The 17003-nt window shown below is 31.4% G+C and overlaps 1 protein-coding gene across 1 annotated transcript; it reads left to right on the top strand.

The window, feature by feature from the left end:
* The first annotated feature begins 5719 nt into the window (after positions 1 to 5719).
* LOC106772881 (alpha-amylase) lies at positions 5720 to 8624 on the top strand. Its single transcript, XM_014659502.2, has 4 exons — positions 5720 to 5963; positions 6199 to 6328; positions 6767 to 7572; positions 8202 to 8624. The coding sequence occupies exons 1-4, from the start codon at positions 5880 to 5882 to the stop codon at positions 8445 to 8447; spliced, it is 1266 nt and encodes a 421-aa protein (XP_014514988.1). The 5' UTR covers positions 5720 to 5879; the 3' UTR covers positions 8448 to 8624.
* The last annotated feature ends 8379 nt before the right edge of the window (positions 8625 to 17003 follow it).

Below are 17003 nucleotides of genomic sequence, written 5' to 3'. Positions count from 1 at the left end.
AGATTGGGGGCCTGGGTTTTAGAACCAAAAGGGAGCTAAAACGTCACACTCTCTCATTATATTCTCCATGGTGCTTGGGACGTGAACAACTCTCCTTTTTTGGGGTTTTAGGTTTTATTTCGTTTTGCTCCTTTTAATTCGTTTGAAGTTTTATTTATTTCATTTATTGGTCTTGCTTCATTTTTGTTTTCTAATTGCAATTTCATTTGCCTCTATTTTGCTGCAACTTTCATTCCCAATTTCAAATTCCATTTTCTTTTTCTTAGTTTCGTTTATGTGTTTCGTTTCCCTTCTCTGTTCTGCTTTGATTGCATTCCATACCTTTACGTATTCTAGTTTTAATTTGAATTTATTCTTCATTGCAGTGTTACATTTAATTTCAATGTTTATATTGCGTTTTGTTGTGTTCAATTTTGCTTTCATGGAAGGTTAATTCTCTTTGGGTTGGGCACTAGGGAGATTACATTGGTTCCTTGAGATTTTTGCACTATCATTGTAATTTTGCTTTCATACCTTGCATAATGCTTAATCTATTCTATGATTGCAATTAGATATACACTTAGTTGTCTAATTGTGTTTAATCTTCGCTTAGTTCATTAGAGAAACAATTATTTAATCTGTGGTGGTGCATAATTGATTGAATGTGTGCATTGGGTTTGCTTAATTCTCATTTTTGTAAACAAGATTAGTCTTCACTTAGTTGGTTAATTCGTGTTGCATTAGAGGTTGGATGAGCGGGTAATTGTTGTTAATTTGTGATTGAAAGTATTGCAATCGGACTAGTGACCAACTTGCCTTTAATTCATGTTTTAGTTAGTTAATTTAGTTCGCACAATCTGTTAAGAACCCCCCACTATGTGTTTGATCCTATAAGTGAACCAAAAATTGGTCTTTGAGAGACGACCTAGGAGTCACTCTCTAGTATACTGCATTTCTAATTGCACATTAATTTGATTGGGTACGACCTCAATCACTCATGCTCAATGAACCCAATTATAACTAATCCTAATAAAAATATTGATTTAAAGTACAAAATCCAATTAAAAATCTAAGATTAAAAGTTATATTAAGGCATAAAATTGCATACATCAGTGTTCCATCGATGGACGTTTTCTTCGTTATCTACTCTAGAAGTTTGTCTTGAGGTGACCTCGATGATTACCTTTCTATTAAGTTCCTCTACCTTGTAGACCTTGTTATGGAGAGGTTTATATTAAAATACGGTTCATCCTAGTTGGGTGTTAGTTTTCTTTCTACTTGAAGTCTTGAGCGTTGCTAGACTTTCTCTAGACTAGGTATACGATTTAAATCGTTCATTCTTAGATTCAAATATTGTAACACGAGGTTGTCTATTTGCTTAGCCGTTTTATTTAATACCTTACTATCTCACCAAGTTTGACATCTTGGTCATCTCTTTAGGCTCATTGGATTGTCCTTGTTTTTACTATTTTTTTCTTTTCATGGACTGGAGGGATAAGAATGCTTGATCGAGCTTATCTCTTATCGTGGTGTTATTGTTGAACTTTTCCTATACTCTAATTTTGAAATACTGAGTTGCTATTATATTCGGTCATTGGAATACTAAATTGTTCCTGTACTCGAGTATCAAGGCACCAAGTTTTTATTATATTCGGCACTAGCGCGCTAAGTTACCCTAATCATGTTAGACACATATTATTAAGAGACATTTAATAGCTATTTAAAAGATATAATAAAACTGTCGAGATTTTCGTGGATTCTTGTTGAACCATGCTTCTTAAGATATTTGAGCTGAGTATATACACGAATAAAGCTAAAACATTGTGTATTTGGTCGAAATTTTGATAAAAAAATCTTAATACTTTGTTTGATCAATATCGACGAATGTCTCTTGTAGACTAAAACCAATCATATTTATTTTGATCAACATGAATTAAAAAAAAAATCTTGATAAACATTAATAAAATAAAATTTCGTTAAAAAAAATCTTGATGAGTTTTATTGAAAATTAACATCAATCTGGATAACTAAAAAAGAACATCATTATGAATGTTTTATATTTATTATCAATTTTTAATATTTAAATATATTTTTGTATTTCCATTCTTTCATGTGCTTAACTTAGTTACAGTTACACCAATAAACATCAAAATATCCAAAGAATATTTATGCAACGAAAAGGCTATTTTTAACATGTTTTTCTATCTCATGATCAATGAATCCAATTATAACAAATCCTAATTAAAATATTGTTTTAAAGTACAAAAGCAAATTAAAAATATAAGATTAAAGGCTATATTAGGACATAAAAATGCATGCATCAGTGTTCCATCGGTGGACGTTTTCTTCGTTATTTGCTCTAGAAGTTTGTCTTAAGGTGACCTCGATTATTACCTTTCTATTAAGTTCCTCTACCTTCTAGACCGTTCTGGAGAGGTCTATAATAAAATACGGTTCATCTTGGTTGGGTGCTAGTTTTCTTTCTACTTGAAGTCTTGAGCGTTGCTAGACTTTCTCTAGACTAGGTGTACCGTTTAAATCGTTCATTCTTGGATTAAAGTATTGTAACACGAGGTTATTTATTTGCTTAGCCACTGTATTTCATACCTTACTATCTCACTAAGTTTGATATCTTGGATATCTCTCTAAGCTCTTTGGATTGTCCTTTCTTTGACAATTGTTTTCTTTTCATGAACTGAAGGGATAAGGATACTTGACTGAGCTCTTCTCTTTTCATGACATCATTGTTGAACTTTTCTGTTGATAGGGGAAGAACTATGGTAGCTGAACCCAATCTTTGTTTGTTGGTTTTTGATGATGACAATACATTGATAATAAAAACATATGATTTCTGTCAAGTCACAATAGGAAAGAGTTTCTGTATATGTTATTTTTATACATATATTGAGTTGGAAATGCATATAATGAGTGGTGAATCCATATGTTGAACATACTAGTGATTATACATATTATTGTGTTTGTGAAGTGATCATATCTGTGTATGCACAATGTATATTTCTGTGATATGAAAACCACATGTACAAAAGCATATCTGTATGACAAAATCAATTACAATGTTGTTGTAATTAATTAAGGTTATCAGACAACTTGAGTTTTGATCTTTGGCAAAACAACTTGAATCAATTACATTAGTTGGTGAATCGATTAAAAATCGTGTGTTTGCATATCTTTTTCAAATGTGCTATGATGAGTTTTTAGAAAGAAAAGTTTTCAAAATTCTTCTAAGTGTTAAAGCTTAATCGATTACATGTTCTATATATTCAATTAAGTCTATTATGGTTGAAAACTGAATTTATGTTTGTCATAACTGCTATAACGATCATATTTTTAAAATTGTTTGACCAACATTTAATGAGAATCGATTACATTAATTCTATATTCGATGAAGTTCTATGATTGATGCAATTTTGTTACATCCATTTAATGTAACCGATTACATTAATTTGTCAATCGATTGCTTTCCATTAAGACTGATATAAACTATATATTGACGCTTTTATTTTATTTTGAATATTGACGTATTTATTGTATTCATCTGAGAGTGTTGTTACAAATTACTTAAAAGCTCCAAGAATCAAGAATGTGAGAATTTGAAGTATCTTGAAGAATTCTTGAGAAGCAATTTACTGGACTACATTGACTGATTGCTTTAGCACATCTGAAGGTGCATCTTGATTGATCAGGAGAGAAGACTTGCAATCTTGGATTTGTTGTTTCCCTGTACATGAGCTCAGGAAGAAGAGTGGTGTACTCTTGACTTTAAGAGGGGATATCTCAAAGGGTTTGCTACGACATGGATGAGTTGTTCTGTGTTGGTAGGTTTTGTTGTTCTATATTTGATTGAGAGTTTGTGAGGTGTTTACATTTGAGAGTTTCTCTTTAAAAGCCTTAGCTATAATACTCTGATCATTATAGTGAATTACTCTTCAATCTAAGGTTGATTGAGAGGTGACTAGATGTAAGCATTAAGGCCAAATCGGTTTAAAAATTGTATTTGTTTTTCTTCTCCCTATCTCTTTATATTTACGTTTACATTATTCATTATCATTATACGAACTGTTTCATTGCACACATATTTGCTTACGATACAAGAAAGATTTCAAGAATACCATTATTTGCGAAAAAGATTTAAAAAGTGCAAGTTTTTATAAAACACCAATTCATCCCCTCTTGTTGTTCAGAAACAAAATCCATCATTTCTAATATTTTCCTTTACCCGAATTTTGAAATACTGAGTTTCTCTTGCATTTGGTCATTGGAGTACTAAATTGCTCCTGTACTCGAGTATCAAGACACCAAATTTCTGTTATACTTGGCACTAGCGTTCTAAGGTACTCTAATCATGTTAGAAACAAATTATTTAGAGATATTTAATAGTTATTTAAAAGATATAATAAAATTGTCTAGATTTTTGTGAATCTTGAATCATTCTTCCTAACATATTTGAACCGAGTATATACACGAATAAAACTAAAACATTGTTGATTTGGTTGGAATTTTGATGAAAAAATGTTAATACTTTGATTGATCAATATGGACGAATGTGTCTTTTAGACTAAAACCATACTTATTTAGTGTGATCAACATTAATTAAAAACATCTTGATAAACACTAATAAAATAAAAATTTCGTCCAAAAAAGTCTTGATGATTTTTTTATTGAAAATTAACATCAATCTAGATAAATAAAATAGAACGTCATTATTAATTTTTTTTTTATTATTATCAGTTTTTAATATTTAAATATATTTTGTATTTATTGATAATTAAAATATCTTATTCAATAAAAAAAATTAAAATTATTTTATCCAGATAAAATATTCAAAAAATGTAATAATTTAAAATAAAATTAATTTGAATTTAATGCAATTAAATATGTTAAAAAGTATAAACTTTTCTATATTGTATGAGAAAACTCAAGAAGTCATTTTTGTATCTAGACGCGTTTGTGAGGGTCGTTTGGTACTAATAATGCGTGACTTTGACTCTTAGGGTTTGTTTTCCATTACTCCAAAGAGACCAACCATTACATTTACTTTTCTTATTTTCCTGAAAAAAGGTTCCCAACTCCAAATTGGAATTTAATTTTTTTACCCCACTTGCATGAGTTCATAATCCACTTTCAAAGATATTTTAATTATTAAAAAAAAGTCAACTTTAATATTTATAGAAAAAAGAAATTAAATAGTAAAATAGTAAATATAAAGTAATGTAAAAATTGATTGGTTGTGAATTTAATTCTAAGTCATGCAGAAATATGATATTTTAATAATTCTTTTATAACAAATCGTTGTAAAAAAATTGTCAAAAAAATTATTAAAAATATATTTTTTCTTATAAATGCATTCTTATTCCAAAAAATTGAAAACACAGCCACTACTTCAGTGGGAACATGATGAACTACGTCAACATGTTCCTAATAGTTTTCAAACACGCTACACAGCCTTTTCCTTCTTAAAAACAATAGAATTTCTCATCCTTTTCACTAAAACTTCCAAAACTGGTGTCTGAGATATATTTTTCTGTTTATGTTTTCCAAATATGTTATCATACATGTATAATTTATGAAGTCTCCATACCTTTAGGCCTTATCTCTAATTACTCCAAAAGTTTCTATTCCAAATTCACACTATCCTTGATTTCTCTCTTGTTTCTGAACTTCCTCAGTCATCTCCATTTCAAATGACTATCACTTTTTTTTTGGGTGCTGTATCTTATCTTGATGACGTAAATTTCACTCTTTCAAGTCTTAATTTGCCTCACTCAAGACTCAACCATGATTCTTAAGACATGCAAGTAAGGTAATTTTTTCCTCTATATAAGCCACAGCAAGCAAGCAGCTGAAACACTCAAACACAACGCCAAAACAAAATCAAAGCTATGGATTCCTTCTCTCGGCTCAGCATTTTTTGTCTCTTCATTTCACTCCTTCCTCTTTTCTCTTCCCCTGCCTTGCTGTTTCAGGTTTCACATCCCCACCTCCCCTATTCTTTGATTTTGTTTGTGACACTTACAAATGCATACAACACAGTTAACAAAACAACCTAACATATCTTGTATTTTTGAAAAAGTTAATTTGTTATCATATTGAATACATATCATATATGATACTTGTTTCATATTTGTACATCATAGCATAACCCTTTTTTGAATTATATTTCCAACTAACTCTGCATGAATATGATTAATGTTGTCACAGGGGTTCAACTGGGAATCAAGTAAGAAAGGGGGGTGGTACAACTCTCTTAAGAACTCTATTCCCGACCTTGCAAATGCAGGAATCACTCATGTGTGGCTCCCTCCTCCCTCTCAATCTGTTTCTCCTGAAGGTTCATCTCTACCTGCCTCCCTCAAATAAAATATTAATGGATGATTAACAGCATCTGTTACCCAATTTCATCATATATGACTTAATTTCTAGCAGATTCTTTTATGATTGTCATGTGTCACTTTGGGATATAATTTGCAAAGCAAGGAGTTGGCTAAAGGAAAAGTAGGTGTGAGTTTAGTTTTCACAAATTGCGAAGCAATCAGAATTTTCAGAAACTCTCCTAAGCATAGCATTAAATAAGCAACTATAAAAAATATTTCAATCTTTCATAACCATACATCACACTCTGATTAGATAGATGACAATGTAAAAATTGTTACATATATTACATGGCATTCTAATTCAATTCTTTTGTCAAACATGTTATCTGCGAACCTAGTTTTTTCCAATCATGTTTAGAAAAACTGCTTAGTGTTTATGCCACTTTTGAGTCCAGGATATCTTCCAGGAAGGCTATATGATCTTGATGCATCAAGATATGGATCCAAGAATGAACTGAAGTCCCTGATTGCTGCTTTTCATGAGAAGGGGATAAAGTGCCTAGCTGACATAGTGATCAACCACAGAACTGCAGAGAGGAAGGATGGGAGAGGAATATATTGTATCTTTGAAGGTGGTACTCCAGATTCACGCCTTGATTGGGGTCCATCTTTCATTTGCAGAGATGACACTGCTTATTCTGATGGCACTGGAAACAATGACAGTGGAGAGGGCTATGATGCTGCACCTGACATTGATCATCTCAATCCACAGGTGCAAAGAGAGTTGTCAGAATGGATGAACTGGCTCAAAACTGAGATTGGTTTTGATGGATGGAGGTTTGATTTTGTGAAGGGCTATGCCCCTAGCATCTCCAAGATCTATATGGAACAGACTAGGCCAGATTTTGCAGTAGGTGAGAAATGGGATGCTATCTCATATGGGCAGGATGGGAAGCCAAACTATAACCAAGATAGTCACCGAGGGGCACTGGTGAATTGGGTTGAATCTGCAGGTGGAGCTATTACTGCATTTGATTTCACAACAAAAGGAATTCTTCAAGCTGCTGTTCAAGGAGAATTATGGAGGTTGATAGATCCAAATGGCAAGCCTCCTGGAATGATTGGTGTGAAACCAGAAAATGCAGTAACTTTCATTGACAACCATGACACTGGTTCCACACAGAGACTTTGGCCATTCCCTTCTGACAAAGTCATGCAAGGATATGCCTACATTCTAACACACCCTGGCACCCCCTCAATAGTACTATTTTCTCCAACCTCTTTAACTTTCAATGTCATAGTTATTTTTCCAATAAATTGCATTAACACAAAAAATTTAAGAAAAAAATCATATGAGACTATCCTTACTTTTTATTTTTATTTTTTTAAAAAAAAAATATAAAATGTTATACTTTTACTATCATTTTACTTTTATATTATGTGTCAAATCAATGTAAAATTGTATCAAATAAATATAAAAATGTGTTAAAGTACCATTTCTAAAAATTTAATCACGGATACAAATAAACTTTTACACTCATTTGATGTTATCTTCACCACCCTTCACTCTTTTTTTCCTTAACAAATTCAAAACTTTTCTTTTTTTTATGACTATTTTATCCTTACCATCAATGTTATATAAATGCTTTATTTTGTATGAAAGAATCTTTATCCATCTCTATTTTACTCTTACACTAACCTGTGTATATTGTACTTGCACATTATGTGTAATTTTACAATAGGGTTGCTGGAAATGCTAAAATAGCATAGAATCATGTATGTGTCAAGAAATCTTAAGGGATACTAGTATATATTATGTTTTTTAATTTAAAGGATGTTAGTATATTGTGTTTTTTTCTTTTTCTCTTATTATTCTTTATTGTTATGCAGTTCTACGACCACTTCTTTGATTGGGGCTTGAAGGAGCAGATTGCAAAATTGAGTAGCATAAGGTTGAGGAATGGGATCAATGAGAAAAGCAGTGTTAAAATTATGGCATCTGAAGGTGACCTTTATGTTGCAAAGATAGACAACAAGATCATGGTGAAGATAGGGCCAAAGATGGACCTTGGAAACCTTATTCCGTCAAATCTCCATGTTGCTACCTCTGGCCAAGACTATGCTGTGTGGGAGTGAATAATTTATTACAGTATACAATAAGGAACACTTCATGTTTATCATAAACTACCTTGTCATTGGGTATAAGATCATTTTATGCAAGGTTTAATTCACCCCTTTACCCAATGCAATTTCCCTTAATATTTATAAACCATAATACCAAGATCATAAATCATTATGCAAAATTTTCATCTATTACTTGTGTGAGAAATTGGATGAAAAGATGTTTTTTATTGCTTTATCGATTTCTCCTCAAGAGTTATTGATGGTTTATTATAAAATGTACACTTAATTTCGTTCATATAATTCAAAATATTAAACAAATAAATTAAAATTGATTTAAGAAAAGAAACATTAAATATATATATATATATATATATATATATATATTTAAATTTAGATAATAAAAAATAATGATAAATGCGTTTTCTTTCTCAAAATATTTTAAGAAATTGTATTTTATTCCTAAACTAAACAATATATTTATTTCATCATTATGAAAGTCATGTATTTATATAAAAATGCAAGTGAATGTAACAAATAACTATTCATATACAAGAAAAATCGTTATTATTTACCATCTAAATTTGTATGTAACATTGAAAAATCGTTGTTACCTACCATCTAAATTTGTATGTAACATAAAAAATTTGTAGTTAAAATAGCATTATCTACGGATTACCTACGGACAAATATGTAATGTTACATACATATTTTTTTTTTTGTATGTAATGACCTAACTTGCCAAAATCAATTTCTTTCTGTATGATTAACAAACCTGGAAAATAACGATCAAATGCACATCCAAACCTCAAACAAGTAGTTAACAATACAGAAATAGTGTTCCATTGCATAAAAAAGTATTGTTCTATTACATATAAAGTACAATTAAATATAAAATACATTACAGTATAGAGTCATACAATCAAAGATATTGTTCTTAAAAACCTAATGCTAATAATCATGATAATCATTTTGTTAATCTATTGTTGATCTTGTGGTTGCACATCATTATTTGGTTTATTTTGTTGTTCATTATTTGGTTGTTGGAAAAATTGTTGTGCAGTTGCGACTGTCGGAGGCGGAAGATATTACATGATAGCACTAATAAAGTTTTGAAATTGGGAATTGATTTGTCGAATTTGTTTGTCATGGATTGCTATTTGTATTTCAAATTGAGTAATGTCCTCTGCATTTGGTTGCTGACTACATGATGCTTATGTTTGTTGAATATAGCTGTAAAAGGAGTCATCTTGAGAACTAACATTTCCTATGCCATATAGGCGTCCCTTATACCTTCCACCCGCAACCTCTAACAAACATTTATTCCTCAATCTTTCCTCTTCGGTAGCGTCTAGCGGAGTACAATGTGAAACACCAACAGATACGGTTTGTAAGACCCGGGAAAAAATGTAGTAAGTAGGAAAAAAAGTGGTTTTGAGAGTTGAGTCTCTAAGTAGGCATCTTACACATGCCACTCTTGAACGATAGATCTCCAATCTAGAGATACAAGCTGAATTTGCTCATTTTTGGCAGGAGCGACACATTATGAGTGTCAAGTATGATCGTTTAGGCTACTATAGATTCTATGGATTTCAGTTTGCCAGTTTATTTAAAGCTCAAGGTCTCACAACTCTGGTTGAGCAAAATGGGTGTATTTATCCCTATCTCATTAGGGTATTCTACCACAACCTTCGTTATCGTGATGACATTGTGACTACTAAAGTCAAGGAAGTTCGCATAATACTTGACGGTGACATTTGGAAAAATGTCGCAATGCTCACCATTTGGGATGATGCAGTAAAAATTCATCTTGTTGTTCCAGATTTCAATCGCCTTCTCGCTTATCAGTCTTTTCTGCGAAATCCCCAACAACAACCCAACAGACATTATTTACTGGTGGGTGGATTCAAAGTGGAAGAGAGGATGATTCACTACTTGATTGTTTGGATCCTATGTCTTTGAGCCACAAATCATGCTTAATGCTCTGAGCAAGATCTTCTTCTCATCTATGACATCTTAAATCATGTTCACATTGAGTGGCCTACTTTCATCACTGATACCATGCTCAAGGCTAAAAAATACTCAGCCTATCACCTTCCATATGCTCTCCTTATTTCTCGCATCCTTGAATTTAAAGGTGTTAATATTGAAGGTGAGCACATTCAAACAACCTTATGCCAAATGGGTTTTGTTTCACGAGGAAACGTGTTTCTTCATAAGGATGAAGAAAATCAAGGTGATGAAGATGCTCACATGGATGAACCAGTGCGAGAGGCTGACCCATTAGACGTTGGGCCTTCTACCATTCCTTCCTCTTCCTCTCTATTAATGGAAGAGTACTTTGCAAATCTCTCCAAACAAGTGGAAAACATGAGTTTGGCTCATTAATCGAGGTTTGATGAACTTATAGAGATGCAACAAACTCTTCAGGAATATGTCTACGAGAGATTTGAAGAATTTGATACCAAGCTTGGCGACATAGAAAATCATCTAAATCTTCAACCTCCAGACGACCCCCAAGTCCAACTTTTTAGATTAGTTAATTTCAATTTGGTCTATTGTTGTCTTTTATTATGTGTTGTAATCTTTTTTGCATTAATGAATAAACCTTTATTTTCTTAAAATACATCTATTCTTTTGTTGAGGTAGAGCAACACCTGAGAGGTAGTATTTATTTTTAATTTTTTCTTATGATAAAAAAGGGGGAGAAAACTTCTAATTAGTGCAGTAACTACTAACATGTTTGTATGTTTGTAAGCCTAAAATATGTGCATAAAATTAGAGATGCTTTTAAACAAGATATTTTTTATCATCATTAAAAAGGGGGAGATTGTTACCAGTAAGAAGTATTGGTATCTTTAAGATATTATAGTTTTGATGATGCTACAAGATGAAGACCTGAAGACTCTCATTATAGTGACTTTAAAAGCATTTTGTAGTAAAAATTGTATAGGAACAACTTTGTTAATGTAGGCATACTTAGAAGTTTTCCCTTCTAGAGAAACCTTGCGTAGATAATCAATTATTTGGTGTAATAATCGATTATCACGAGCTTAAATGGAAAAGGAATGCTCGTGCAGATAATCGATTATTGTTCAGGATAATCGATTATCTTTGTCTGTTTCAGTATTGTCCAAGTCGCGCAGATAATCAATTATTCCTCGGGATAATCGATTATCACTTTTTGAGAACCCAATAACGGAAATAAATAATTGATTATAACTTGGTGATAATCGATTATCACTAGCAGTTGGGAGTTGGCTTTTCAGTTTCTGACCTCTAAGCTATATATCTAAGTTATTTGAGAATACATAAACGCTCTAGGGAAGTTCTCAAGTGTTAGAGTTGCTCGAATCAAGCCTTGTGAATAGGAGAAGCTCACGCTTAGTATGTCTAAGGTTGGAGCGGTTCTCTTCAAGTTGATTGAGCTGAAGTCTTCCGTTCTTTTGTCGAAGGAAGGTGTTTTCTTTTCTAAATTTCTATTTCATCTTATTGTAATATGCAAAATACATTTTAGTGAAATAGTTAATATCTTTTTATAGTGATTAACAACCGGACGTAGAATTTTTTGATTTGAACCAATATAAAAATAATTTGTGTTGATTTTCTCTAATCTCACAGTTTTAGCACACTAACTTTTTGATAAAAGTTTTAAAAGAAAATCACGATTTCTAAAAAGAACAAATTCACCCCTCCCCTCTTGGTTATTTACTTGACATGTTTGTTTTTAAACATCTCCATTTCGTTGCGCGATACTGATTGTTACAACAACAATCAAAGGTAAGCTTCCTCATACCTTGACCAATTCTAAAGTTTTATCTACAACTCCAAAACACCACCAATCTCCCTTTGCACTAAAGTTTTCTACAAATCTTTCTCTTCTCTCCCAAAAAACATCTCCCTCTCCATATCTCTCTCTTTTTTTCGTGTTAGGTTTAGGTTAACAATATAAATAGACCATTTTCCTCTTCTACTTTTTATCTTTTCCCCCATTTTCTCTCTCTTTTTAATTTTCAATAAAATCTATCTCTTAATCTCTAAAACTCATCTAGATCAAATCTTGTATTTTCTCTCAACTACTTTTTAAAATATCAACAACTACCAAATCTTCCCAAGATTCACATAATCATCTATTTACATTTTCATATTTTCTATTATTTTGCACGCTTTTACTTTCTACATCCCCTAACTTAATTTTTGCACCAATTAATAAAGATAAAAAGAACTTTTTGCCTCTAGGCCAAAAATATAATTAAGCATCTAAGCTTCTCTTAAACTCTTCTCCTTAAGATTTGAACCCACATCCTTTTAATCCTAGACCAACCCTCTATCAACAAGCCAACATCACATTGGTAATACCACACAAATATCACAATCCAACAAACATACCAACATGTGTTGCATTTAGTAAAAATAAATTCAAGAAAAAGACATAACAATTATGTCACAACCAAGACATACACAAATTAAAGACCAAAGTCTCAATACTACTTTATATGTAATTATTATATTTTTTTACAGATCTTACAAGGTGCATGAGAAAAACTATCCTACGCTTGACATCAAAATGGTTGTAGTGGTGTTGGTTGGAGGCACTATCTTTATGGAGCGCGGTTTCAAGTGTTCAATGATCATAAGAGTCTGAAGTACTTGTTTGGTCATAAGGAGTTGAACACGTATTAGAGGAGGTGGATGTAGTACATGAAGGAATACAACTTTGAATATTGCAATACTAGCTGGGTATAAAGCAAATATCGATGCAGGTGCTTTGAGTAGGATGAGAGTTCAAATGTCTGCCTTGATTGTGAAGGAGTTGGAGTTGATTGAGAAGTTAAGAGATATGAATTTGGGTTTGTAGGTTTCAAGGTTTCAAGAATAAGAGAAAATATATAAGAGGTATCTGGATTTTGTTTTCTTTGTAATATCAGCACTAAAGGTGTATCAGGTTTTATTTTTCTTGTAAATTTTGAGAATTATTGTTTCTTTTGTTGTGTAGGCAAGGTTCCTAGTGTGAGTGTGTATCCTCATCTTTAGGAGTTAATTTTTGTTTGGTTAAAGATTTAGATTACATAGAAAAATCTTATAAGTTTATAATTTTGACATTCTCATAAAGTGGATTTTCTTCCAATCAGATTGTTAAAAGAGGACTAAATGTAAACTCTCTAATTGTTGATTGAGTGTAAAATCTTGTGCGATTCTCTTTATTTTCTTTGCTTAATTCTTTAAAAGGTTGAAAAATTCATTTTAACCAGTTTAATATAACAAAAATTTTCAAGAAAAGTAAAAGTAGTTTTAAACCAATTCATTTTCTCTCTATTGAAATATATTATCCTACAATTTTAACACTAACTATATCAAAGGATAACACGAGTGAAGTTGTGTTACTATACTATGTATATGAATATAATATTAAATATATTTTAAACATAGTGAAAATATGACATTATATTTCTTAACCATACATATATAAGAATAAATAATATAATGTCTTGTAAACATCTTCACCTATTATCATTTCCGAGAGTCAACCACGCTAAGCAAATAACACAACATACTAGTCATATAATCGAATATATCATCTTATCATTATCCGATAAAATAAGTTGAATAATCACTTAAATTAAACATCTTTGAACATTATTTTAGTAGTTTTTATCTTTTATAAGTTATCTCATACTCTCTGACGGTGAGATATATGTTAAAAAAGATTATGTGGGATCATTCTTTTTTAAGTCTCGATAATAATTATGTAAAATTTTGTATATTGTCAGAAGTCAATTGTTTTCCAAATTTGTCTCAGTACTTTTGAATGTCATTTTTTATTTATATAGTATGAATTCCATTAACAAGATTGAACCGAAGTCTAACATCGATCTTGCCAAAGAACCAATTAACTAGTCACTGTTAACTAACGACGAAAGTTCGTAGATACGAACCTTTGTCTAAATTTTAACAATGATTTTTATCTGGTTAAGATTGAAAACTTTTTATATTAGTAAAAATTAGTTATTCTTTTTAATCCATATTAAGTATTATTGTGTACTTAACATCTCAACTATATTAACATTTCAAAAAATTTAGTTATTTCAAATCCACATTTTCTTCTTACTTGGTTATTATCATGTTTGCATACAATCCAACCCAAATAAAAAAATATTAGTTTAATGAGCTAAAAGCACTATAAAAAAAAACCATTATTACAGATTATAAATATATGACTACATAATAGAACTATAATTCATCTCATTATATCCCTTACTCAAAAGTTTTTTCTTGACTTGAGAGTAGAAAAATCTTGCAGGTGGATTTTCATACTCTGAAATTGGGAGCTTGGTTCCTTAGCTCACATCACATATTTCTTGACCAAACTCGGTAAGAACTTTTTAAAAAAAAAATAAAGATGAAATTATTTAAAAAAATAATAATAAAATACTTTAATATTTATTCTTTTAAAAAAACTATAAATTTAGATTTTAATATTCCCTTTTTTAAAATAGCTTTAAGACATTTAGTAATTTTAATTTTTATTATTATCAATGTCTCCACTTCGATCCTTATGTGTTGTTATTATGACTAGGTGATCATTCTAAAAAGCATTTAAATCAAAGTAGTAACTAAACAAAATCAATAATCAATATTATTTTCATTACTACAATATTACCATTAGTACTTCTATTATTAATATCACATCAGGACATGTTTTCTCCATTACCATCATATTCTCATCATAAGGATCTATTTTAGGAGTACTAGAAGATATTGTTTAAAAGTTAACCAAAAATGGTATAATTCTATTGAGATCAAATGTTATACACAATTTCATTCTTCATTAGCCTAAAACTCAAATCATATTATTCCCATTATGTTCTCTTCAGAAATTCTTTACAATTACTTACCTTTTTTTTATCTTTTGTTGATTCAAATAAACCAAAGAAAACATTCGTAATGGAAAGTTTTAAGAAAATGGATAAAATAAATAAGAAAGGAGAGTTGAATTATGTATTTAAGACTTAAAAATTTTAACAAATAAATGTCTGATGAAGAATGTCAAATGCAACTTTAAACTGATAGATGCACCATTAAAAACACTTTTTAAAACTTGTTTTTCAAAATTCTACTTCTTCAATTAGTTTTAAGAATAATATGTGATTTAAAAAGATAAGAGTGAGATAATTGTATTCTTATTTTTTTAGAAACCTAAACTATGTTTACGTCTAGATTAATACAATAAAGTTTGACTAGTATACTAACAGTTAAGGTACAAACCGAGTATTCTTTCAACCCACTCACTTTTGGCTAAATATTGAGTATTATTTAGACTTAACCACTCATGACTAAACAACTTTGTTTACACAAAAGGGTGTGATCTAAACTAGCATGGACTATCTAACTAAATGATGGTAACGTCATAATATGGATTCAAGATAAGAATAGTCTTTTAGATATTTAAGAAACACAACAATATTCTTACTCACAAACTAATCACTAGTGTAAAAACGCTGTTTAACATCACCTATAAGACGTTGATTTCGTGAAAACCGGACGTCTATTATTGCACAGTGGCATTATCGTAAATATAATAGTAAACTAGACGTTAGTTTCGATGTTAGGCGACATCTATGACATCATAGACGTTGCACTTGCCGCAAACCGACGTCCAAGACCCTGAGGTATGTGATAAGACAGTCAATTCGACATCGTCTAGAAAAGGGCACCGACGTTCAAGTCACTAAAAGAAATCAAACGTCAGCTTTAGACGTCGGATCCCCTGAAAACTCGACGTCGACTAGGCTACAATTAATCTTGTTCACCTATTTCCCAGGCGCTTAGACGTCACATAGTCAAACGGCGACGTCTAAGGCCTGTCTGGAAGATGGGAAGACAAAAATTCTTCAATTTAGACGTCGGTTCTAAACGTAAGCGACGTCTAAGTTCCTGTAATTGATTATTTTCACCAAATTCAAGGGTTTTAGACGTCGGCTAGGAGGGGCACTGACGTGAACTACCCTTGACAGGAAATCAAATGTCAATCTTTTCAGCTTCTTGACGTAGAATAGACGTCGGATCCCCTGAAACACCGACGTCTATAGACGTCGGTTTCTGGAGCAACCGACGCCCCATTTCATTTTAAATAGACCGCAGACTCTTCTCGCCATTCAGTTTCTGATCGCGTCTTCATCTCTTCTCCTTTTTCTCTACTTCTCTTCTTTTACTCGCTTACGCACCTCTACTTTTTATCTCTTGCGGCATTGCATTGTCGTTTCTCATAACGTCATTGTCTTCATCCTCTCCTTTTTCTCTCTTGCATCCCAGGTGCGTGGTTTTTTTTTATACTTACCGTTTAAACTTTCTTTAGTTTTTTATCGATTATCTTGTCGTTCAACTGATTAAAATTTGCTTTCTTTGTGTTGTGTTTTAGTGCAGTTTTGATCCTCTCTTTGGGTAACATAGTGCAACATTCTCCCTTTGCTGGTTTCCTCACAAAAAGAGTGACGATCTTTTGAGTTTTCTAGTTCTTTCGACCCAAAATGGAACTCGGGTCCTTGTCTACTTCTCGACACCGTAATTTTT

This window comes from Vigna radiata, chromosome 9 (genome assembly GCF_000741045.1).
Source record: "Vigna radiata var. radiata cultivar VC1973A chromosome 9, Vradiata_ver6, whole genome shotgun sequence".
Lineage (NCBI taxonomy): Eukaryota > Viridiplantae > Streptophyta > Magnoliopsida > Fabales > Fabaceae > Vigna > Vigna radiata.
This window is presented reverse-complemented; position numbering and strand designations above follow the sequence as displayed.